This window comes from Oryzias latipes, chromosome 11 (genome assembly GCF_053564925.1).
Source record: "Oryzias latipes strain Hd-rR chromosome 11, Olatipes_Hd-rR_3.1".
Lineage (NCBI taxonomy): Eukaryota > Metazoa > Chordata > Actinopteri > Beloniformes > Adrianichthyidae > Oryzias > Oryzias latipes.
In genome coordinates, this window is record NC_136247.1 from 15535337 (window position 1) to 15561969 (window position 26633).

Genomic DNA, 26633 nt, shown 5'->3' on the forward strand with positions numbered 1-26633 from the left:
TTTGAGTGTGTTGTTGTTTTACTCTCTGTGAGGATGTGGAAACTGTTTGATGACAGAGCTGATGTGTTGCATTTGTTAGCATTTTTATAAGCAGCCTCCTGCAGTGCCTTGAGAAGATGAGGGGGTGGAGGGCCGTTCTTATTAGACTTAACCTTCTGAAGAATTTAAATGTGCTGCCTGTAAAATTAATCCTGCATCTTAGCAGGAGACTTTAAAGTTTCTGGCCGATGTTTGGGTTTAGTTCCTGCAGACACAGAAAGTGGATGTTTTTCTTTTTGTCTCTAAAATGCTTTTAGCAACATGCTGTACAAATATAATCAGTCAGCACGATTAAGAAGTTCAATGATGAAGTGGTTTTTGTTTTTTCTCATAGTTCTTTCGTTAGAGTCTTGAAATGTCAAATTAAGGAAGATGATTTTAGAAAGCTAAAAAATGATTAAACTATTTGATTTTCTTTTCAGGTTTAATCTGAGAGAGCAGTCAGCCACTTCTGCCTTCAGCAGAAACAACTTCTGGACCAACTGGATCCAATGCGAACCTTAAGAACGTTTTTTTTTATTATTTGCTAATTTCATTTTTTTGTTCTGCTTTAAATCATTCAAAATGTTACTGCTCTTTTGCACTCTGAATATGGATCTGATCAGCTGGTCCCTGGATTCGATCGACAAAGTTTTTTCCACACTAAGGAACGGGGAAGAGGACCCTTCCTGCCCGGACGGCACCCATGCGGTTGGGCACGGCAACAATCCATGGGGCAAGTGGAGGCTGGTGTGCCTGTCCCAGCTGTCTGTGGAAGACGTCGAGGAACTGTACCTATCTGGATTTCTGATAATTGGATTTCTCCTAATTGGGATCGCAGGATTTCTGATTTTTCGGGCGGTCTGGGAGCAGAAGAAGGAGAGAGGCGATCTGTCAAGCTCTGGGTAAAGGTTATTTGGGGAGGAGAGACTCAGATGGAGAAGCTTTCACAAGCGGATCTGTAGGAAATTCACTACATTAACGTGGTTGTTGAGTGGTTTTAATCTCCCTTGGTGTAGCACACATCCAATTGAATGGTCAAACTGTAAATACAGAATGTTGAAAAAAACAACAACAACAATAATAATAATAATTCTTGGAAAAGATAAACAAATATATATATATATTAAACAGCTGTTAAACTGCTCCAAAATATTCCATTGTACAGACATAACCAATATTAAATTTTACATACACATTTTCAGTCATCTATAGCAAACTGAGACAACTGACAAACTGTGAATACTGCACTCAATCCACTCATCACTCAAAAAACAAACAAACAGCAGATCTAACTCTTACCACGCTGGGGAGAGGATCACAAATTCTGATAAATGTTGCTGTTTCTTTAAATTTTCTCCTTTTTTTTTCTCCACTGCATCAAAACAAAGGCTAGAAGCTTTGAAACTGCTCCCGCGGCAAATTCAAAATGGCGGCGCCCACAACATCAACTACGGTGGCTCTTAAATGCCAAAATAGGCAGGCGCCCAACAAACATTCATTATAGCGGCCTCTAGCGGCCGTAACAGGATCAAAAGCTCTGTGCTTGTCTTGCCCACTTAAGCAGATTGCTTGAGACCCCTGAACTTGTGCGGAAGATGGAAGCCACCTTGGAGCGAGTTCCTGCCCCGATTGAGGGAAGACCGGGCTAAATTCACCCACTTTCATTCGAGTCAAACCTGCCTCAACACTGCAGGGCCAGCCAAGGACACTGCCAGCAGGGCAAAACAACCTGTTGGCGCACAAAAGAAAGGAATGTAATCTAATCGGTCTCACCTAGCGAGCTGTGGACAACCGTCCTTGGCTCCCCCAAAACAAAACCGCTTTCAGAGTGGACTACAGCAGCCTTTCACAGGGCTGATAACTGCAACTCATCCCCTACTTGACCTCGCCTCTACCCCCCTCCCTCCTCCGTGCGCTGTCTGGAGGAATGTGCCTGGCTCATGGAGCTGCACTCCAAGGACAGTTCTCATGCCCCTCCCCCCACCCCTATCCTCCCCACCCTCCTGAGCCTCATGTGGACCATCTGCACGCTAACCAAGGTTGCGTATATATGAGCCGGCGTCAAGGCAGCAAAACAACCTCTGTCAACTTCGAAATGTGTGTGTATCCCTGTCGTTGTATGTCTGCTCCTGTTAGAGTTGTACTGGAACCTAATTTCCCTCGGGATTAATAAAGTTTCCATCTATCTATCTATCCAGCTATCTATCTATCTGAAGGACTGGCTTGGTCTACACTGATGCACAAACCTGAGGAGTTCTCCAAAGTCTCCAGAGTGTTTTCTGTTCGTCAAATGCATTCAAACCACTTTAGTTCACATCTGAAGAAAAGAGGAAAACGGAAGGAGAACAGAAACACTTTGCTGAAGGGAAACCCTAACATTCATGCTTGTATTTACATTCTAGCAAATGGACAAACTACTTTTAGTCATAGATTGGACTTTTGCACAGGTGTGGCTGTAAATGTTTATGCAGTTGAATAGTTTCCAGGCATTAAATGACATTTGAATGAAGTCAGAAGGAACTAGAATATTGTGGAAATGGTTAACGCAAAGCAAGGAAAATTCATTTTTGAGATGATATTATTTTGAAAAAACAGTGTAAAACGGAAGCATTCGAGCTTTATATGAATGTAATAATAGTTCTTGATATTTAACAAACAAACTTCAGAAATGTTTTTTCTTCTTCTCAATTTTTCTTTACTTTAAATCTGTCATTGATGCCCCTATGGATAAAACACACATTAGTGCTTTTGTACATTCCTGTAGCTTTCCCCAAATCATACTAGAGCAGGAAAAAAGACATAATTAGTTTAACATTTAAAGTTCACCGCACTATACAATATATTCTGCTTAACCAACTGTGGCATGATTCAAATGCAAAACAGGTGTGTTTGTTGGTGATGCTGATGTAGTCCTGCTTCTCTGAGAACATGATATGGAAGACAAATGCCAAGACCGCATCTATGAAAGATTTGTTTCATCAGCTAATGTCCGGTAAAGAAATCCCAAATTTCTTGAACCTGGTTCAGTTCTTCACCTGAGCCCCCAGTGGAACTGAGGGCTTGATTGAGGGATACTGTAGAAACTTGTCAATGGAGAAGTGGGTTCTTTTTAGCAAGTTCTAGCATCCTCTACAGGAGATTCAAGGTACTGTGTTTGCTTGTAGATTCCATCAATTTGCTGAGAAGGATTGATTTTTTCCCCCTCCTTTATATTCTTTGTTTGATCATGTATGAAAATAATTGTAAGGACTCAAGCAAACATAAAAAACTTTTCTGTCATCTAATGTTTTGGTTTGCTCATCTACCCCCACTTTTCATAAGTCCTTCAGATGTTCACTTAGGTGCGGTGAAAATTAGGACCTCGAGCTTTAAGTCCGAATTCTCAGCACAACGTCTGGTCAGCCTAAAGGTTACTTTGCACAGCACTCCGTCCAGTAGTACACAAATCCCCACTTTAGTCCATTCCAGTGGGGTCATGAGCTTTGCTGTAACCCTTGTGCTATCCTAGGTACTTTAACATTGGGAGTTGGGTCATCTAGACCCACAAGGCAGTGTGCTGAACCTTCTTCAATGATTTGTGATCTTCACTGGTGTCCATGGATTACATGAAATCTTTCCACCTTTATCCACATTTGTCATGGTAGGGAGAACACGTCAATGTAAGGGTGGGGTCATTTAAGATAGCACAAAGGTTAAAGTGCCTCTGGATGTTTGGTCTCCATGGGTCGGCTTTCTTCCACGTTTTAATCATGCATGCTGGGTGAACTTTTAAACGTTCTTTTTTTTAATGTGGGCAGATATTTGTTTTTTATAAGAAAATGAACCTGCAGAGTGGAGATGTCGAGCTCTGTGAGTGACTTAAAGTTTGACTTTCATGTTTTGTCCGTTTTGATGTTTCTGTTGGATCTTATTGCTTTGATATAGTTTGTCAAAATAAACTTTAATAAAAGAATAAAAGGAATGTAAAAACCAGGGCTAATGTCTCAGAACATTTACTTACATCTAACTTGTTCTGTAAAGAACATGCAAAATCAACTTTTTTGAGCTTTCAAGTGTATCATAATGTTAATTCTTCACTATAAACAACCCCAAAGGGGTATTTTGATCCATTCAAGCACTTCTGAGAATTCCTCTAAAACCCTTCTCTCTGAGCACCAGCCCCTCCCAATCCATGAAAACAAGTGGGTTCTCACATTGTGAGGTCAAAAAGTAAGGAACAGACCCTTCCAAGAACAGTCTGCTCTGCCAGTTCCACCCCCAGGCTAACACACACGCCCACTTTCTCTGTGGAGCTAGCTGTGATCCGGTCAACTCTTTCCTTTTATATGTACAATATGCACATCCATCTTTTACAAAGTTTGGATCTTTGTTTTGTGGGTGAAACGCAGACACGCTGCTGAGGCTGACTCTAAGATGACATCATGAAATGGGCGGCACCCACACGGAGCGAAAGGCGGAGTCTCAGAACAGAAATCGAGTTTTCTTACTTCAGGATATGAAAATTAGTTGCAAAAACAACAAATATTTTATTTAAAAAATTGTTCTTTAGTATGCCAAAGGTGATATATGATCAAAGATATGGAAATAGTTTAACCTGAAAGACTTAAGAAAAGCATGATAATAGGGCCTTTAAGATAAATAGGAGAACGTGTGATTAAATTAATCATTATTTTTAGAAAAATAATTTCAGGATTCAAAGAAAGAACACACAAGAAAGACAAAGGAGAGGCAGCCCCACTTCCTTTAACTCGCTAAAATATCTTTATAGTAATCATTAATACTGTTGGCCATTAGAAAATGTTTTGACAACATTGACAGTGTTACATTCTATGTTTAAACCATGTCACAGTGTGCCAACTCTCTGGGCTACAGTGTTAGAAGACAGGCTCCTTTTGACACCCCTGCATCCATAAAACAGAAGAAAACCAACAATTGAGTTCCCGTTCATAAAATAAAATGAACAAATCACAACTGCAGTCGTGCAACAACCTCCATTGCCAATCTTTGTTTGTTTTTCTGCTTCATAGAGACTCATTTTGCTACGTTTTAGTCAATTCTTCATTTGGAAAGGAAAGAAATAAAAGCCAAACATTTTAAAGTACAAGTAACCATCCTGATCCTAACCAATCAGCAACTATGGCAAGTGAAAAGAATCGGTACGTCAGGTAGACGTTGCAAAAAAACATCAGTAACAGCAATGAAAAACAGCATCTTAAAACGTGACATAAAAGGCAGTGTTCTATCACACAGAAAGCGCCATTGTTGCTGCGTGTAAATTAGCTGCATTCTATTGTATGCTAACATGAACATTAAACATGTGTTTTTACACAGAATAGAATTTCACTTTCTACATGCACTTAAGTGGAGAAAAATAACAGGTTTTTAAATGCATCTTGGGACTACGCAAAAGATGCGTGCATTACGACAGAATCTGAATTCATTCCCTAACCCTCTGGCTGCTCCTTATTGCTCCAAATTGTAGGGGCATTTGGAGCTGCAGTGGTTTCCGGACTAGGTTTTTTTTTTTTTTGGGGTGAGCTGTAGGATGTATCCCTCCGCCAGAACGCGATGTGGCATGGAGGAGAAACGCATTTCTTCATGTGGGTGTCCTCTGAAGCACAGAAGTGTACTTTTAAATATATTTACTGTAAATTGTTTTTGCATGACTTTTTAAAGTTATAAAGTTCTTTTGTATTTTCTGAGCACTGACAGCCGTGCACTAACCTAGCTTGCCGGCGACTATTCATGACTTCATCAAGTAGTAATGACCGGATTTAAAGACACTATGTTTTTTCGATAACTCTCCACTTGTAGGGATGAATGTAGGAGTAGGGAATGAATTCTGAGTTTTCCTTTTATGTAAAGAAAACTGTCTTTTTGATAGTAAACAGGCTGTGTTTATACGTTTTATTCTGATGTATGATGATCCTTTTCGCTTGCCATACAAAACAGCCTGATGTGGCTAATGTGTGTGATTAAAAAAAGAACCATGGGGTTCTGCGAGGTAACACGAGATGGACGATTACAGACCAGAGTGCTAGTTTGTCTACAGCTACATTATAGAGTAAAATACGGTTCTCTGTTCTCTGTCCTTCTGTTTAGAGTGGAATCAAAGCAGATGTGATGGCTCAGATGTTCACAACTTCCAATGACAAAGAAAAATGTCACATTTCTTTCACCCATCTCCTCCATAGCAGCAGTTTATTCAACTAACTCTGAACTAAAGCAGTAATTCTTTGACTGTACACAAAACTCACTCCTCAATAGGTCGCTTACCCATTGCTATAAATGACAACACCATGTTCGATGACGAAGATAATGGCAATAATTTATCCTTTTAATGACAATAATCATATTGTAATAACAATATATGTAATATAGAGTAGAGCAATGTCCATTTGTAGCAGGTATTTACATTTTTGTAAACATGATGGGGGCAGGGCATTTAAATGGATCTATTTTTTGCTAATTACACAGTAATTGCTCTGTTCTCTGATCCTGGTGGTTGTCGGCGTGTGTCCTGTAGAGCCACAAATTGTCGTCAGTAAGCACACACGCAAAGACTTGCACCTCACTGCGGAAGGCACATTGGAGTTTTAGTCAAACATCTGCATGGGTTCGAGCTGCTCTGGAGGCAAAGGGGGAAGCGTGGCGGAAGTATTCATTAAAGCCTTCAGTATGCTACTCTCCCATGTGTTATACATTAGACTGAAGGGAGTTGTGCTTCATGTGTTTTCTGCAATAGCCCTTCGTTGTCTTTGCAGTGTGCATTTAAATCTTTGTTCATGGCCTTTGAGAGTAATGTCACGAGAACGACAGCTCAAAATAGTTTTTACACGTTTTTGAGGACATGAATGTTTGTGCTAGTTTGTGAAAAGCGCACAAAAGGCTGCAGCAATGGTCACAAATCAGATCAGAAATGTTTCATTGGTTAAAATTATACAAAGAAAAGCAGTAAAATGCTCAGAGGTCTTTAGAGGTTCAGAAGCTGCATCTTAGTTTCCCCCGCTGCCATATAAATTCGCTTTCTCCTCCAGAGCAGCTCTGCCTTACAAGAATGTCAAATGAAAACTCAAATCTGCTGCTGCTACCCTTTTCCAGGTCTTGGTTGTTGCACAGTATACAGCACACACACAGACATTGTTGCCACGGCCCCCGCTGCTCTTCAGCCTGGGAAAAACACCTGGAAGAGGACCTCCCTTCGCTCGGAGAGCACGAACAACATGCCTGTGGGGCGTTTGTGGCCCTGAATTTTCGGTGTTGTCGTGGTCTTGCAGAACCCTTTGGAGACAGGGACTTGGGTGGCCATAGAAGACACTGATGCTAGAAAGTGAGGTACTCTGAGTGAACTGTTGGTTGTCCACTGTGGGTTTATGCACTTCAAGAGTGAGCAGAAAGAGTTCAGATCAGCGTCTGTCTGCTGTCTCGGTGGGCACTGAAATCGTGATTGACCCCGGGTTTACACTGTGCACATGAACCCAACAAACAACCAAAAGCTGTGTTTGTAGTGGACCTGTTTCTAGGCAAGGTGGCTAACTGACACCTCAACTTGTGATAAGTAAAAAGGTAAAAGTCAGCTTAAATGAAGAAGTTGCTACTGTGAATCCAGCAAAAGCCTCATTGATTCCCGGTGTGTCTAAAGGCCAACTTGACATAGAAACTCCTTGCCGTCCCCTCGCGCAGGACTGAGGATTGTAAGGGCGGAGCCAAAGGTCCTTCACAGTGGCAAAACAGTATTAAAGCAGTTCTTTGTGCTTTGTTTGATGAGGGCTGCATCGAACCCCACCGAGCCGCCATCAGGTTTGGGGGTAACCAGAGCGAGGATGCGGCGGCCCACGCTGCTGCAGATGTTATGGATGTGATTTCCCCCTTTTTTTTCTTTTCTTTTTCCTATCAGGGCAGCTCGTTTCACAAAAAGATTTTCTGAAATCGCAGTTCAAAATCCAAACTACCCCCTTGCCGTTTCAGGGACGTCTCTTTTTCTCTGAAAGAAAGTCATTCAAGGACTCATTTTGCAAAATACAATTCATTTCTTTCATTGATCACGCACAAAAAAAAGATTGTTAGAGCCTACAAATTTTGCTATCGAGTAAAATTACTCAAAGGAGGCTGTCTTAAAACATGCAGTATTAATATTAACAAAATGTGCCAGTCTTTAGTGTGTATTGCAGGTGTGGGAGATACGCAGGTACGATAAAAACATTTTGAAGAATATTCTCTGCAGATATCTATTTACAAATCTCTATATATTCGTAGTGTAAACTGTGTCCGCAAGAAACCCCCACATATAGCTGGTTAGGCACATGTAGTCGGTTCTAAAGAGGAAACGCAGGAGCTGAAACAACAGTACGTGTTGTGAGAACCACACAGATACATAGTAGGCCTAAGAAGGATTATACTTGGCATTCTTGCCAGTTATACCCTGTAAACCTGACTCACAATTTCAAGATAATAATTTAAAATTCTTTTTTTACTTGTACTGAGTCTGGATATGCCACACATTACTATGATCTATCATAATAATACTGCAGTATTTCACATTTGATATATGACTAGATAATCTCTACTAATCTAGAAATGTTGATTATATTATAAAATATACATCTCCCGTTAAAATATCCCATTTTGCCAACACATTCCATCCAAAAAAGGTCATGCTTAAAAATTGTGAGACTTTGTGTTTGTTGGATTTCTCCGCTGGAAATGGCAGATTGGGAACTCTGTTCCATAGATCCGGTGCAGTCACACAAATCTCTACAAAAGAAACATACAAAATACCTGGAGTGCAGGTTCTCAAACCGGACCCCTTCAGACTACCTGGACTCGTGCTAACTTTAGTCAAGGGGAAAAAAAAGCATCGCAATATCCGATTGATTGGGAAAAGAACGCAAAAATCAGAATTCAGTGGATCTTTTACATAATATATCTGTTGATTTTTTTTCCACAAAAACCCTCCAAAATACAACTTTTTTTTCTTGTGTAACTTGTGGTTTCAAGATAAATGCACTTCTCTTTTTTATAGGTGGATACTGACAGGAAAAACCTTGTAATTAGTGGCTCCCTTACAAGATAACAAAACAGCAGGTCACTAAAGCAATACTGAACAGACATTTATAAGTAACTGATCCTCTCCTCATGGCTGTTTCTGTTAAAGTGTCTGATAATTCCTGACAACTTTTTTACCACTGTTGTTAGTTCAGTCCTTGTTCGACCACTTGGTGGCACTTCAGTTTCACAGTGAGAATGTGGCTTGCTCCACCAAGTCCTGAAAGCATCCCAAAAACACAAAAGAACCAAAATAAAAAATCCGCTCCACAAACTCCTCAAAACATCCTACACTTCAGAGAGACAACGCTAAAAGCAAAAGGTTCTACTTAGTGCCTCTGACGCCGGAGGCTGTGATGCTACACTGCAAAAGCTCTTTTTTGGCAAACGTGAGTGTGCACTCTATGTATGAACAGCACTTGCACATTCAATGAGCCTCACTGCTGAGAGGAGTCTGCAGAAAAGACGGGAGCGGTGAAAGTGAGCGAAATGCCAGTTCAACTTTGGCTGATGGTACTTCGGAGTCTTTGTGGTTTGCATGACCCTTCCTGACCTTGTGGAAACCGGATAATATTCCACTCTGATCCATCCATCGGCAGCATCAGAAAGTATAGATCAAAGGAAGTCCGGAGTCAGAAGTGAAACACTGATGTCATTTTGTTGAAAATGGCATCAGGGAGTTAGTTAGAGGTCTTGTGCCAGTAAAGCCCTTTATCTTCTGTGAAGGAGATGCTCTAAGTGAAAACGCACATGCATGCTACTACGGTGAGACCCTCTGCTTTTAAAAAAAGTGGACAAAACCATAAGAAAGAAATTCTGCAACCAAAACTGTCAGCAAGTCGTCTGCTAGCTACCACTTAAGGTCTAGGCCTCTGTGTTAAAATGTCAGAATTTCAAGACACTACGATGGCTGCCATTGCTTGTTTCATAAGTGGGAGAAGTGATGGAAACCTCTCACGGGAGAAACGGCAACAACCTGCAGAAGATCTAACTCGGTAAGGGAGGAGGGTGCGTTCAAAGTCGAGTCTGGGCTTCGGGGATGTAGATCTCGATGCTGTCGGCGCTCTCCGTGGCTGAGTTCTGCCTGAAGGAGGCGGTGCGCTTGGTCTGCAGCAGCCGCCTCCGCGCCTCCACCCTCTGACGGTCCCCAAGGTCCAGCGATTTCTCCCTGATGGGTAAGGTGTGCCCTCCCACTCGCGGCACCACCAGGCCACCACCACCTCCTGCGCCCCCGTCCCCCACACTGTCGGCTCGGAGGCTGCCGCTCACGCCACCTGCTGGCTTCTTTGGTAATGGGGGAGGAAGCTTCTTATCTTCCTAGATGGTTGACAGTGAGATGTAGACACGATGAAGAGGAAAACAAAAAATGGTGTGTTTGGAGAGATATGGATATGGAAACCAAAAGAACAAAGATAAAAAAGAAAAAACACCTCAACATGAAGTGGAACAAAAAGATGAGACAAATAAAAAACAAAAAGAGAGAAAAATGTTAGTTTGTCATCCATAATTTAGTAGTTTGTAGGTAGAAAAAAATGAAGTCAAAGGTCCCTAAAGACCCACTCCATCAAAAATGGCGTTTATTGTGTTTTCAATATGTTCTTGAGGCATTTTTGTGATGATGGAAGAAACATATAAAGATTAAAGTTGCCTTTCTGAGTATTTCTTTATTCAAACCACGATGAACCAGCAGCAGATGGAAAAATACGGTTTGAAAAAGCTTTTATTTCTGATACAGAAAATATGCTGGGCGTGCCACAGTCTCCCTGCTCTGCTCCATTCTGATCTTCCATTTGTAGACAAATAAATCCTTGAACGTCTTCGTTTTTTTGTCCTCGTCTGAGCTGGAATCTGGATCTAAACTGCACGACTTCATGGCTTTAATATTGCTCACCATTTTTGTTGCACCGATAATGTTAGGCTGGGGATGTGAGGGGCTATGAGCCAACAGAAGAGAACATCTGGGTGATGGGAAGTGGGGGTGGGCTGCTCCATGCCAACAAAACCGCCCACAACACAGAGGTGAATAATATGCTCCTGCTGCCAATTATGTTTTAGAAAGCAACACAGATTTTTTGATTTTGGCTAAAATCAGCATAATCATAAGAAAAAGACCCCTGAGGAACGCCTTGAGAATAGATAGTCGGAGTGGGACTTTAAACTCTAAACAGTCTTGTTGGAAGCTGAGCTTTAGCCATTTTACTTCTCTAAAGTTCTGCAGCTTCCAAAGGCACATTGGTCACAACAATGTGTGCTCTTCGCGACACACTTCAGTCCTTGCTCTGGGAGCGCACACGAAGGAAACCAGAGTTACTTGAACCACCAGGTTCCTGACCTTCTTCTCAGGTGGGAGTCTCCAGCCAGAGTCCTTGATCCGCAGGAGGTCCTGAAACTTGACCCTGATGTCCTCTATGTTGAGCTGGAGCAGGTCCCAGAAGGAAGCCAGGTCCTGAGATGTGGGCTGAGGGTAGGCCGATGGGTCCTGGGTTTGCACAGAGACAGAGCATCACTTGAAAAGCTAGCAATCTTTGAGCCCAAAAATTCTGGTTTTGATCTGTAAAATGGACGCGTTGTCACACTGACCACACTTTGCTGGCAGAGCCGGAAGAACTGTTGAACCTTTTGGGACATAAGGATCTGTGCGCTGCCAACCGCATTTCGAATCAGCTCAAGAACTGCAAGAAAAATTCCTCATTTGAACATCTAGAAATTGGATTTATACATGTAACACCTTAAGAACTCACTCTCCTCAGGAAGTTCATTCTCCTCAGCTTCTTTCTCCATGTTCTGGCACCATCCTTCCATCCTCTCTACTTCAGTCTGCAGGAGGCGCAAGAAGAACTCCCCATCTCTCATGCAGGGTGAAGCTCGGCCCGAGTCCGGCAGGCTTCGCGGACCCTCCAGAGATGGGGTCCCGGCCCACGCACGCTCAGCAGAAATTGGCAGAGGAGAGTGGGAGCGAAGAGGGAGGTGAGGGTGCTGGTGGGGCCGTGGATCCGCCTGACACGCCTCAGGGGTGTACCCTCCCTGGATAAGGTCCTAAAATGAAAACAGATCACAGGGCTCCAGATTTAATCTTTGCACTGGTTGCACTGGAGTGCCTAACTTTTTTTCTTAGGTGCACCAGCACAAAAGTTTGGTGCACCCACACCACCTTCTCGACCACATTATGTATTATTCAGCACTTTTATATACCTTTTTCCTTTTCCTTTTTAATCGCATTTGGACATTTGGACTTTAAAATAATTAACTTACAAACTGGGAAACATAAAGCCCTTCACTTAAAACACGGTTCTACAATAATGATAAATTACACGAGCAAGTTGGTGTTTAAAGACCCACTCCAATGAAAATTGTATTTTTAACACGTTCTTGTTAAATTTTTTGATGATGGAGGACATATATGAAAGAATTTAGGATTAAAACTGCGTTTCGGAGTAATTCTTTATTCAAAGCAGAGCAAATAAAAATTATCAGTTTAAAAAAGCTGTAATTTGTGACACGGCAAGAGAAATGTGAGGACCAAAGTCTTCCTGCTCCATTCTGATCCATCTCCCTGCAGACAATTAGATCCATGAATGTCTTTGTTTTCCTTGTCTGAGCTGGAATCTGGATCCAAACTGTACAGATGGATAGCTCCAATATCACTCGCTATTTTTGTTGCACCGGCAATGTTAGGTTGGATTTGTGAAAGGCTGTAAGCTAGAGGGAAAGCGTGTAAACAAAGGTTTCATGATATAACATCAGAGGGTTACTTCAGCGCAAAAAGCCCCGCCCACAAATAAGAGGTAATTAATTGTTGCTCTCCAGAAACTATGTCCAAGAAAATGAAACCGTTTTTTTTTATGTTGTCTAAAAACTGCATAAGTATTTTTGAAAAACCACTGGGAACACTTTTTTATTCATTTTAAATGAATAAAAATATAGTTGAAGTAGGATGTCTTTCACGGAGCTGAAAAAACAATGTTGGGATTTAGTTAGTGACTTTTGTTTTTCAAAGTCTGAAGAAGAGCAAGATAGGTGCTTCAGTTTGTTCATGACGACAAATGAAAATGTGGAGGAAACCTCTCCAAACATTTCCATACCTCAACATTTAGATCAGAGGACAGTTTATGTGTGATAAACTGCTGTGTAAAATTCATGTTCATGTTGCTAATATTTATCATTTTAAAGTCATAATGCGTTTTTGCTGCTGTTTGAATTCATTTATAGTTTTTAACTTGAGCTGAATAAATAAATAAAACAATTTAAAAAGGTTTTTTGTTTTTACAGTTTCTGTGTGTGTGTGCTTGTTTTTCAATGGTGTGTTTGCTTGTGTGCCTGTGTGTGCTTCTTTACCCTAAAAATAAATTTTAGGTAAAAACAATAAGAACCCCCCCCCCAAAAAAAAAAGAAGAAAAAAAAGAAAAGAAAACAAGACCCCTCCCCCATTTCAAAGCAGCAACATTTCTCTACGTAACGCACTGTCAATGATGTAATTGATACATCATATGGCAACATATGATGTCATATGATGTCATTTGATGCAACATATGACAACATATGATGTCATATGATTTCATGTGATGTCATGACATCATCATGATGTCATTGTTAAAAGTTCAGATATAGGACCCAAAACTTCACATTCAGATCCATTTTTGCACACAGGTTTCGCTGATCACAAAGAACCAAAGACCAGGTCCTCTTTTTAAAAAGTGCCTTCGGTTACAAAGAATCTTTGTCGTCAAACTCTGAATAGAAATCTTAATTAATTTTACCATGGAATCATCAACACGCCGTTCTGTCCGAAAAACCCGAAAGACTATCAAACTCAGCAATTTTGAATCTGTTGTGGAGAAAGAGCCCACTTCTGAGTTTGACACTATCATGGACTGGGATGACACAGACGAAGACTACGATGACTCTCCCCCTTCCTATAGTGATGAGGAATTTCCTGATATGCCAGAAACTCCTCATTATGATTATTCTCTTCTTTCTAAAAGTGAAGATGAGGAATTTCCTGAGAATCCAGAAACTCCTCAACCAAAAAGACAGCAGGATTGGGGAAAACCCATGCCTAAAATCTGCCCGCAAAACCAAACCTTAGGTTTAAAACCCTTGAGTTTTGCTCCAACCCTCTCCTTTCGCCCAGCTTCACTGTTTCCTGTGAAGCCGGTCTCTGTCCCTAAATCAACTCAGCCTGAGGAAGTCAAACCTTTGGGAAAAGAAAAACAAAGTGCAACTGCTTTGGATAAGCCAACTTCAACCTCTAAGTCAACCTCAGTGGTAAATGCAGAGGCACTGCAAGAGATCACTGCTCTGAAAGATGAAGTAGGGCATCTGAAGGAGCTTCTCCAGCAGAAAGATCAGATGCTGGCAGATGCTGCTCTGAAAACTAAACACCTTGAAGAACAGGTGAGCCACCTGACGGAAGAAAGACAGCAATTGGGTGAAGAAAAGTCCTCTTTCTTACAAGAAATTGCTCAGCTAAAGACAGCTCAGGAGGACAGGGAGACCGAGGTAACCAATTCTAAAAGAGTCCCCAAGAAAAAGATCGTCCAACTACTCCGTGAGATGGAGGACCTAAAAATGCAGCAACAGCAGGAACATTTGGACCTCAAGAGCAAACTGGACATGGAGAAAGAGAGTCTTCTAAATGACCATCAGCTGGGGTTAACTGTAGCACAAAATCAGCTGGCAAAAGAAAGAGAAGAATGGCAGAGTAGAAACACCGCCCTCATGCAGGACATGGCTGCATTGAGAAGAAAGTATGAGGAGGAGAGCTCTGCATGTTACCAAAAGGAAAAGACCTTCTTGGAATTGCTCTCCCATATTGAGGAGGGCATGGAGAAATTAAAGGAAACCATCAGAGAAAAAGATGCGATCATAAGCAATACTGAAAGGGTCTCCAAGAAAAGCATCGTCCAGCTACAAAATCAGATGGCAGGCCTAAAAAGGCAGCAACAGCAGGAACATTTGGAGCTCACCAGAAAATTTGAAAGGGAGAAAGAGCGTCTTCTATATGACCATCAGCTGGCGTTAACAGTAGCACAAAATCAGCTGACTAAAGAAAGAGAAGAATGGCAGAGTAAAAACACCTCCCTCATGCAGGACATGGCTGCATTGAGAAGAAAGTATGAGGAGGACAGCTCTGTTTGTTACCAGAAGGAAAAGACCTTTATGGAATTGCTCTCACATATTGATGAGGGCGTAGAAAAACTAAAAGAAACCATCAGAGAAAAAGATGCGATCATAAACAATTCTAAAGTTATCTTGAGGAAAAAGCTGGAGCAAGAAGACGAACGGCTTAAAATGGTAAAAAAGGCCTATCGCAAGAAGAATTTAGACCTCGGATTGAAATTACACCAAATGGAAGAAGAGCTTCAACAAGAGAGGGTCAAAACAAATCAAGCCAAACTCAGCTTTGACCTGGAGGTGGAAGAGTCCACCAAATTAAAAGCTGCTTTGGCCCAAGTCCAGAAAGAACTGGAAGGCCAGAAGCAGCTGGAAAGAGAAAGACAACAACTGGAAGAAGAAAAGTCCACCCTTTTACAGCAAATCGGTCACCTACAGGTTGTTGTCAAGGAGAAAGAGACCCTCATCAGTGAAAGCCAAGAGGCTTTGCTGGTCCAACTACAGCAGCAGGTGGATGATCTGAAAGAGAAGCCTCCAAAGAAAAGTGCTGGTCGGAGGTTCCTGAACCTGTTTAGAAAGTCTAGAAAAAAAGACTAAGTGGACCCCCGACCACACTGGAGAGAAAGCCTTCCTTCTGCAACACCCCCTCACACACACACCAAGGCCCCCCACAACCCACACACACACAACAAGCCCCCCACAACCCACACATACACACAACAAGCCCCCCACAATCCATACACACACCAAACCCCCCACAAAACACACACCAAGCCCCCCACACACAACACATACACACACCGAGCCCCCCACAACCCTCATACACCACCAGGCCTCATACCCCCCCCCCCCCCCCCACACACACACACATAACACTTTCCACAACACCCCTTTTATTGTGAAAAAAAATATTTTAGTGACAGCACTGTTGCATTTTTCTCGAGGTCAGGCAACAGTGTTGTGGAAAGTTACCCCCCTCCCCTTAATGCCTGATACTTGAGTCTAAAACAGGGTTTTCTCCAGGTGCTCTGTTTTCTCCCTCTGTCCAAAAAATCCCCTCAAACTCTAATCCCCCAATACTTAGAATCAAAAAAAAAAAAAAAAAAATTAAAACTTTTTTAACTACAGGGTTTTCTCCAGGTGCTCTGGTTTCTCCCTCTGTCCAACCCCCCCCCCCCCCCCCAACTCTAATCCCCTAATACTTTCAATAAAAAATAATAAAAAAAAAACAAACAAAAAAAAGAAATTAAAACTTTTTTAACTACAGGGTTTTCTCCAGGTGCTCTGGTTTCTCCCTCTGTCCAACCCCCCCCCCCCAAACTCTAATCCCCTAATACTTTCAATAAAAAAATAATAAAAAAAAAACAAACAAAAAAAAGAAATTAAAACTTTTTTAACTACAGGGTTTTCTCCAGGTGCTCTGGTTTCTCCCTCTGTCCAAAAAAATAACACCCCAAACTCTAATCCCTTAATACTTTGGATAAATAAATAATAAAATAAAATAAAAAAAAAGAAATTAAAACTTTTAATTACAGGGTTTTCTCCAGGTGCTCTGGTTTCCCCCTTCTGTCCCAAAAAAAATCCCCTAAATTCTAGTACCCTAATACTTATAAATAAATAAACCTAATAAAATAAATAAAACTGTTAAAACAATCAAAAAAAATTCCCCCTCTTTGAATTGCCACCTTATCGCGGTGGAGGGGTTTGCGTGCCCAAGAAATTCCCCATTTAATAGCCCCTGCCTGGGTCTATTGATGCCAAGGGATGGGCCAGACTAAGAGCAATTCACACAAAGAAAGAACAATAAATTAAGACATTATCAAGGTTGAAGTTTACTCTTTCTAAAAAATTACCAAAGCCTTTCACTAAAACAAAACCTCATTGAGCCCCTAAAATATCTCAAGGCTCTAGACTATGGCGTTTCATGGCTGCCATTGATTCATCAAGGGCAAAGATAAACTGAGCGAGTGCATTCATGAACTGAGTGAGTGAACCTTACAACTGCCCAAACACAATGCTAACCGAGTGACCCTGCATTTTAAGACTGCATGGTTGCAATCTTAACTGCGCGCTAGCTCGGTTTGCAACCATTCTCAGACAGATGAAGCAGCAGCACAACCAGCTAAGCTGTCAGGTAAACTGCAGCAGTTTGTGTTTCAGAAAAACTAATAACATTTTATGAATGTTTCTTATTCACACTTATTAGGATCTGGGACTTAAGAGCAGGGGTCAGCAAACTTTTTCCAGTGAGGGCCACATGACACTTCTATTCTCTGATTGGGAGCCAGGTTCAGTTTGAAAAAGAAAAGATTGACGATTGCAGCGGTGTCTAAATGTAAACATTTATTGTTTACCAGAGAGCCACACACAACCAAAGATAAATAACCCAATCTGATATTAAATAATCCTCTCTGGGTTGTTCACCAAAACAAAAAAGTTATAAAAATAATCAGCAAATATATAATAATACTATTTATGAAATCAATAATACAATAAATAACCCTTTCTGGGATCTTTACATAAAAAGTCAGGAAATATATAGTAACACAGTCTGCTGAGCTAACAGTCCACCCCTGCCGTAAATCTTCAACCGTTCACACAATCACTGTAAATCAGCTGATTCTGACGCGGAGAAAAACAGCTTTTCTTTCTGACTTTGCACCGATAAGCAACACATCACTAATGTAGAGCTGCGGCGCAAAGCCACTTTCCTCTGTGGCAGTCTCCGCTGAAGAACGCTGATTGCGTAAACACTTCACAACTGCACGCTGCTGCATATCAGCGCAAACACTGCTTTTTTTCCCTGCTTCAGAATCCGCTGGAATAATTTTGACTGCGTTAATGGTTGAAAAGTTACTGTAGACGAAAGTCTGTAAACGTTGGAGCTGAAGCTCCGGTGTTAAACAGTTTTGAACAGACTTTTCTTTTGATTTGCTCCAACTGTCGGGCACGTGAGCACAGAGTGCATGCGCACCGACCCAAACTGAACGACTCAGATGTACATTTTTGTGAACAAAAGCAATCTTTCTTATTCGAGGTGTGTTACACCTGCATACACATACAGGAATGAGACTTTTAGAGTCGCAGAGATTAGGCTTTTTCTTTCCACAGAACTGCTAGGCGCACTTGTAGAGACCATGGATGTAATTTAAGGCGCACCATTGAAAAATCCAGTCGCACGTGGGACCAAATTGGTTACACTTTAGAGCCCTGGATCAGAAAAGTGAATGAGACCACCCGCCACTGCTCAGACCACAAAGTCAATGACAGAGAAGGAAAACTGTTGATGTGGGAGTCTTTTTGCAGTTCTGTGCAGCTAAAAACACATTTCAGGAACTGGTGTGGGTGATCAGGTTCATAGATAATGGACGATACTCTACTTGAAGCTCACAATCTTACAGGGAGAGTCAGCTTTCCATGTTAAAGATGAAAATGATCACAATGCATTAAAGATGCTGATATGCATTCTGTAAGAGTTGTAACAGAAAAAGCTCCTCCGAGAAGAACAGTCTCCTCTGATTGATTTTCTTCCTTATTAGACATAAAAAACTAGTTTTATGATGAAGAGACTCCCAGCCAATCAGGAGGCATATTGCAGTCCAGATGCAAAATTGAACAAAAAAAAATCTGCGAAACCCAAAACGCGATAAAATAAAGGATCACTATTTAACTGTCTGTTGGAGAAGTGAAGATCATCTGAAAAAAATAAAGATTCAAACAGTAGTTGATGGTTTGTTTTAAGTCATTTGGAGTATTTTGCATTTTCAGTGTTTACAGAAGCAGAGCCTGCTGTCTCGTTGGCCGGTACCAGTACTGGTCTGTGCTGAGCTGCACTTTAACCTGCAGTAAAACTCAACACACAAAAAAAGAAACAAAATAATGACTTAAAAAATATGCTGTTTTCGTTGAATTACAGTAGTCACGTTTTCACACCGGCTTTCTGCCAGCTCTGTTTACCAGCTGCTTTAAAGCAACAACACATCCAGAGAAGGTCAAGCCTAGTTTGTTTTAATTAAAGGAAGATAAAGAGTTTTATGGAAAATATTTGGGTTGTTGGATCCTTTTTTTTCTCCTTTTTTTTTTACAACAGAGAAATTAAAAGCTTTTTTCTAAGCAAAACCCACACTTAAAAAAAAAGCTGACGCCTAAATAAATGTGCTTTTTGCTAAATCAATACAAATAACAATACTCTACATAATAATAATTTTATCATCAAAAAACTGGTGTAAAACTGTTCAAGTTCCCCATTTTAGTGTAAACCTTTGCACAGTTCTTACTAATAATTATTTTACTCATTAAAGCTAAACACTTAAAACATATTTTATCCATCTGACAGGATTTTGACATATGGACCCAATAGTCACAGATGCAGGCTAAATGTTAGTGTTCTGGTCTTTTTTCCACCTGCCATTGCTAGAGGGGCCCTGGTGTATCAGAGGCTAAATCTTTTATTATGGCACATTTCCAGATCTCATCACAAATCACAAACCGTGAGCTGGAATTACTTGAAGGAATTGTTTTCTGATTAAAACAGGTTAGTAAAGCATCAGTGCTCCTGCTTCAGTACAGTCCTTTCATTGCTACATTAACTGTTAGATTTAGTGAAGTGACAGGTTTTTGAGCTTTTTATATGAAAAGAAAATCCCAGAAAAAAAATCTTATGCAGAAGTAGTAGTGCAAACTGTCTTGTTTGTGACATTAGCTTTTCAGAGGATGCTCTCAGAGAGCATGCTTACCTCTCGGTAGGCCCACTGTCCCTGTGTGTGGACGGTGCGGTGGCACTCTGTGTACTGACTGGCGGACTCTGGCTCTGACGAGTGCCTTTGAAAGGAGCAGCCAAACTGAAGACTCTTGTCCTGCGTCGGCACTGCCATGCTGAGCCCCGGGAAGCCCTCAGGGTCCAGGTCAGCCTGCACGCTCGCGGTCACGCTGTTGGAGCGTTTGAAACGGGCTCGCCTGGAAGACAGAGCCACAGCAGGCTCAGAGCCATCCACTCACACGCTCCGCCGCGCACATCAATGTTTTTATGGCCTGATAAATGCACATTCCACTTTAAGCACTGTCGCCGCAGTCACCACAACTGGCATGGTTATGAAAATCCGGCTAAATCCTTTGGCATATGACATATCAGTGTGTGCAAATGTCACGTCTGTGGACTCAGCCATGAGTGTTTACTCTGTTGGTCGCTGCAGTCTGACTCACTGTTGTGTGACCGGCCCCATGTTTCTCCACACAGTGTCCTCATTTCATCTGTGATGGGCGGAGGAGGCGAAGGACGCCGTACACAGGTGTGTGACAGCTGAGTGTGTAAATGCAAATCTGAGCCTTAAACAATGATAGATATAATTAGGAGAGGCGTCAAGGCCTTGTGTCAGAGTCGTGTTAAGTGTGTGATTTGCAGTAGTCATGGTTACACTCACCATTGGCAGATAACAAGACATTCTTGGAACAAAGTGTTACTGAGTTCAAGCTGTGATGTCTGATTAAATTTTAAATGAATTAATAGGATCCAAACAAATCAGTCATATCTGGCTACACTGGCAGGCGCTCAACAAGATGCGTTTATTTTTAAATAATAGATTACGATTTTTCAGAGAATTCATAAATTACAAGAAAGGAACCACTGATGTGCCGAATGAATGAGCAAGTAAAACCAACAATGTCATATTGCAAAGAAAAAAAGAAACCAAGTGGAGCCTCTTTACCTTTTCTCATCCTCCACCTGGACTCCTATGGAGTGGACCTCTGTGAGAGCCTTCCCCTCCATGTCTGAGTCTGACAGCGTCTCCGAGCTGTCCACCTGTGGCAGAACAGGAGGTCAGACTGCAGCAACAGACAGCTGTAGAGAACTGCTAAAGGTCAAAACAAATGCACATGGACGTTTTCTCCGTTACAATTTTGTCCATTAAAACGTCATCCTTTGCTTCTTTGGAGTTGTTAACAATTGACTTTTGTTCATTTCTAATGCCTGTATCAGGAGGATTTGTTCTTTATCTTACTATATTGCTCCTTTTCTCTGAAACAAAAAAATCCCCAAAACTGCAAAAACACAAAATCTCACCAAGAATTTATTATGATTATGCCCTTTTTTTTAGGTCAAAATTCAAGAACCTTTGTTGTTTTCTAGGACATAGTTTCTGCAGAGCAGCAAGAGATTTGCCAATGAGTCGTATGTGGGACTCTTGGCACAGAGCAACCCCGGCCCCTTTTCCATCAACCATCCTTTTCCACAACACGGTCTGTATGTCTATCTGTCTATCTGTCTGTCTGTCTGTCTGTCTATCTGTCTGTCTGTCTGTCTGTCTGTCTGTCTGTCTGTCTGTCTGTCTGTCTGTCTGTCTGTCTATCCATCCAATAGCTTACTCCCCACACCCCTCGAAAAATAGGCAAAGCTTACACATAATTTTGCAGGGGATCTAAAAAATGTACAAATTGGTTTGTACACATTTGGTTTGCTTTAAGGGAACCAGATTTCATTTCCACCGATAATATGGAACATATTTTCAGTCTCAACACATCCAAGTGGAATTGTAAAGTGCAGCATGTCCATCTTTCTCTTCTTCTTTTTTAATCGCCCTCATAATTTCTGCCCAATGACAGAAGAGATCATTTATCACATGGTTTTGTTTACAAGTTTCAATCTGTAATAGGATGGCCCGCTTGATGCCAGTCTGAATACAAACCAAACACAAGGTTCGGGACTTGATCCAGAAAAAATTAAACAGACTCGATCCGAAAGGATTTTTCCATTCTGAATAGACCCCATGACACGCTGGCACCTCCTCTACTTAAACCCTTATGTGTTGCTTCAGTGTTCACTACAACCTGCAGAAAAATGTGTATGAGAATCTTCTCTCTACAGGCTCACAGAGTGGTTTATGACCTTGATATTTCTGCAGGCTGCCATGTTTGCCCACAGACAAAACTTAAAATAAAGCATTTTCCATAACTATAAACTCTGTGATCTCTCTGTATACCAGTATTTGTGGTCACACTGTTTTGTGGGTTTTATAGTTAAATTCTGCATGAATTTTTTTTTAAACAGCACATTGTGTTCTGCGACCAGATTAGCTGTAGACCATTGACAGTCAGTCTCCTCCGTCTCTTGTACATCTGTACAAAACTGCATAAATCTTCTATTGTGATCACATATTTTTTTTTCATTCTATAGAACTGGACTGATTTTTTTTAAGGTTTGGACTTTGAGAGTCTGAGAAAAGTGAGTTTTACAGCCAGAAAGCATCTGTGATCCTACATCGGCGATTTCACGTGGGTTATTTATAAAACGTAACCCCCACGATAAACGAGGGAACACTGTAATAATGTACAGGAGGTGAAATTAAAGACCGAGGTAAATGAAAGGAAATCAAACATTTTCTGTACAAAAAGCACATCCCTTTGTTATTATGTAACTGGATTTGGTGTTTTTTTTTGTCTGCTTTTGTCTGCAATCTGAGGCTCAGGAGCCGCATGCGGTCCTTTTCTCACTCCAATGTGGCTCTTTGGCTTTGGGAAAAAATGCTAATGACCAGAATAAATAATTGGTTTGTAGTTTTAATTAATTTGTTTTAATTTTTTTATTTTTGTTTACATTTTTAAAGTGACAGATAATTGCAGGAAATTATGGAAAAAAGGTTTCAATTACTTTCACAGTGGTTAATTGTTGTTATAGTATATTTTTTAATAATGTGTATTAACTTTTAAAATGTGGATTCAACACCAGTCTTATGTTTATATTTGATAGTAAAAGGAGAAAAAGAGTGAAGGCGCAGCAAAGTCATAATTTCTAACATCTTTAGTTCAGCAGGAAGATCTTAATTGACACTTTATTTTGAAAGAAAATTGTATGTGCTGCTGTCAAAATAAGAGGGGGTTAAGGTAATTGAATATTGAAAAATATAACATTGTCATAATTCAATTTGTGTAAAAACTTGAAAGCTACAGGGAATGAATGGTCACAAATACAGTGCATTTTTTGGACCGATGAAGTGGCAGGGTGCTGCTCTCGTCGGGTTTTGGGTCAGTGAGAAATTGGACCAAGTGGCTCTTTAACCATTAGAGAATGAGACCCCTACGCTTTCTAGCTGCTAAGAAAACCTTATACATTTTTAGCAAAGCAGATCAATCCACCTGCACAGCTATGGAAGGCCTCCACTTTCTGCCCCCGCGCCCGTCATCTTTACTCAGAATCATGTTATTCTGAGACAGAGAGGACGACTTCCCCAGGCTGCCTCCAATCCTCTCCTTAGCCGGCCTTGGCGGCCCCTCCAGCAGGTTGTCGGCTGAGCAGCTATGCTTGGTCCTCACACCAGGACCCCCTCCATAGGGAACCAGCTCTCTGGAACCCCTGAACCCATCTAGGCTCTCTGCAGAGTTACTGTGCTGGCGGTAACGCCCGGGACCGCTGGTTGTGTAGTAGCCTCCTCTGGACGTGCGACTTGAGGGCCCATCGGAGCTTCCCAGATCAATGGAGTTGCTGTGGTGCTTGGGGCGCCCCGGACCGGAGCCTGGGGCCATCTGCCCGCTACCCTGAAAGTAGGCGTCCTGGGTGGACTCGGTGCTGCTCTGAGCTCGCACGGAGAGTGAAGACTTTGACATGCGAGGTGGGAGCGGAGGAGGAGCACCTTTACGATACGGAAAGACTGACGAATAAGAAGAAAGAGGAGAGAGGACAGGTAATAGTTATAAGGAGAGACTGAGAGGAAAATAATGACAAAGAAAATACTTTATTTAACACAAAAATAAATAAAAAAGCAATAAAAATATGAGACTGAGCAGTATAAATGAAGTATAAATTAAAAATATTTTTTTTCAAAGGACAGGGAATGAAAGGGTGAAGATAGCAGGTTGTTAAGTAAAGATTTGCTCTAACCTCAAGATAACCTCACTAGTTGTTAAAGAAACAAGAAAAGAAAAAAAAACTTTGGGCAGCTCCCTTACAGCTTCTTAAATATTTATGCTCCGTTATCTGCTAAAGGAAGCTCAACCCTCTCCTGTGTGCTCACATCCAGAGAGGTGTTTTGTTGATGAAGATGATACTTTTCTCACAGCCTTTAATAAATCTCTGAGGGATTTGCTGGATGGAAATCTGAGCCCTGCAAAGTGCTGAGGAGGCTGCACTCCACACGTTTTGACAAACAACAAATATATGAATGTACCAGGAAACCGGAGAGCTAGAGGATTATTAGGCCAAATTATGAAGGAAAAAAAGGGAGAGATCATGAAAGAAGATGGCACCGAGAAGAAAACTTCACCAAGGAGAGGGCAGTACACAATGGAAGAGACAAAAGCAGCAGGAGACACTGGGCTTTCATCACAATCACTGATGTTTCTGTACCTATTATTGAGCCTGAAAAAGCTGCAATCATGCGACGGCGGCGGGAGGTGAGAGAAAACAAAGAGCAGGAGAAATCACTTGCATGCCGGTTTGTGCCTTTAGAGTGCAAACATATGTTAACACAGAAGATTAGGTTGAAAAAAAGGGAGGTTATTTAAAAAAGAAAAGGAAACAAAAGTGGATGCAGACTGAATTGGCTGTGCAGTGTGAGAAGTTTTCTTTTGCCAAAAGGAGAAAGACACAGGCTTTTTTAAACTCCCTTTCTGTTTCAATCTCTGCCAGGTTAAAAGAAGTGCATCAATCTACGAGACAGCATCTGTCGGACTCACCGGCCCCCGCCTTGATGCTTCCCTGGGGGCCCGACATGGAGAAGACGGAGAGGCAGTCGTCATCCTGGGAGCAGCCGGCCTGGATGGCGCGGACGTAGCTGTGGCTGCGGGTACGGAACACACCCGGAAGATCTAGGGCCTCCACGGCCTGAGACTCCACCTCCCCAAACATTGTCTCGCAGACCGTCTCAAACTGATGGTTCAGGGCGTCTCCAAGCTGACCGTAGAGGAGAGAAGCAACGCCTGAGTCAGAGCGATCTTTGTCATTTCTACTGGTCCCTCAGTCTCAGTTACCTGGGAGCTGGTCAGAGAGCGCGTGTAGCTGCGGGAGCGGGCGTGGGCTTTGGGCGCTGGGCGGCTGATGGGGTGGGAGTCTGTGCACTGCTTACAGGAGAACCTGGAACTGACAGAAGAATTCATCATTCCAGTCCACTAAAGTCCAGAACAGCACTACACCAAGCATTTCCCACCTGTTGATGTTCAGGTTTTAAAGTCTTTGAAAAAAAAAACAAATCAAGTTCTCATGAAAGTACATTTTCCCTGAAGGTTTTTTCCCTCAGCCCCACAAAAGAGTGGCAACCTGTTCTGGGTGTACCCCCCTTCATCCAACTGTAGCGGGGTTGGCTAAATTCAAACATTTTTTTTCACATGAAAAATCGCAGTGCATTTGGGTCTATATTCACCAAACTAGTGACCATTGATGCAGAGACTTCTGGGAAATCTGTAGAGCAATGGATTTTGGAATTGTAGATTCAGACAGCTCTACAAAAGGGCAAATGCACTATATAGTGCACTATGTAGTGAGTAGTGAAGGAATTCAGACACAACCTTAGAGTGTTGTTTAGCAAACTCCCTCCGTGCCCTCTGACCTTTGATCCATGCTAACAGAGCGCCTAAAGGCCTCCCTCTGAGCAATCAGGGTGGACTTGGGCGAGGCCTTAGGACTGGCGTCCGAGTCGGCACTGTCGTCATCACCCATGGCCTTGATGTAGCTGCCGCTCCGCATTCGTCGGCACGGTATCTCTCCTCCACTGTCTGCTGCCCCGCCGCCGTATCCCCCTCCCCAGTCTTCCGAGGGGACCTGTAAGATGTTGAAGGTGATCACAGATGTTAGAAATGCAAATCCACATATAAAATAAATAAAAGTGTGGTAAGCTGTAACTGTTAGCAGGATTCTGTACAAATGTGTTAAAAAGGTGAAATGACTATGTTATGAAGGTAAAAGTTGGGAAACAGAAAATCTTTCCACTGCCCTTTTTTTTTACTTCTGCTCTGAGAGTCCAAAGACAGAAATATGTTTCATGGCAACAAATGTTTCACACCTTCAGCAGAAAGACAGGAATGATTCAGAGACACAGTCCAGATCCTCCAACTCACAGGGTCAGCGAGCAAAACAAACAAACAAACAAACACCACTGTTGGCTAAAACATGCTCATGCTTGCAAGAAGAGCAATGGCGAGCAGAAAGAGGGGGACAAACAGACTTACAGAGACAGAGAAACTCTGACAGCTGGAGAAGCACTGACACAGAGAAACAAAAGCCGCGTAAGCAAGAAGAGGACAGACAGAAAACAGGTAAACAAACAACCGGGATGCTGGGAAAAAAAGAAAAACAGAAGAGACAAAGCAGACCAGCAGAAAAACAGCAGACCTCAGCGGCTGACAGCAGCATGACGGATGAGGAGACAAATCATTTTCTGATGGAAAAACAAAATGAACAACACGAAGAAAAGAAAGACAAAAAGAAAACCTGAAAAGGAAAACAAGGTTCCACTTCATGACAAGAA

General features: G+C 41.8%; 1 protein-coding gene across 2 annotated transcripts in view; it reads right to left on the reverse strand.

The window, feature by feature from the left end:
• The window catches only part of dlgap3 (discs, large (Drosophila) homolog-associated protein 3), a 59473-nt gene that overhangs the window by 11151 nt on the left and 21689 nt on the right, over nt 1–26633 (reverse strand). Inside the window, exons 3-12 of one of the 2 annotated variants that reach the window (XM_078955365.1) lie at nt 25716–25927; nt 25141–25243; nt 24847–25063; nt 23311–23822; nt 20886–20980; nt 19917–20136; nt 11808–12102; nt 11647–11738; nt 11399–11545; nt 1321–10383 (exon numbers count right to left, since the gene is read on the reverse strand). In XM_078955365.1, coding sequence (XP_078811491.1) covers nt 10081–10383; nt 11399–11545; nt 11647–11738; nt 11808–12102; nt 19917–20136; nt 20886–20980; nt 23311–23822; nt 24847–25063; nt 25141–25243; nt 25716–25927 — 2196 coding nt within the window. In that variant the 3' untranslated portion in view covers nt 1321–10080. Of the gene's footprint in view, nt 1–868; nt 10384–11398; nt 11546–11646; nt 11739–11807; nt 12103–19916; nt 20137–20885; nt 20981–23310; nt 23823–24846; nt 25064–25140; nt 25250–25715; nt 25928–26633 lie in introns of those variants that run through there. The other variant, XM_078955364.1, reaches the window with a different exon arrangement.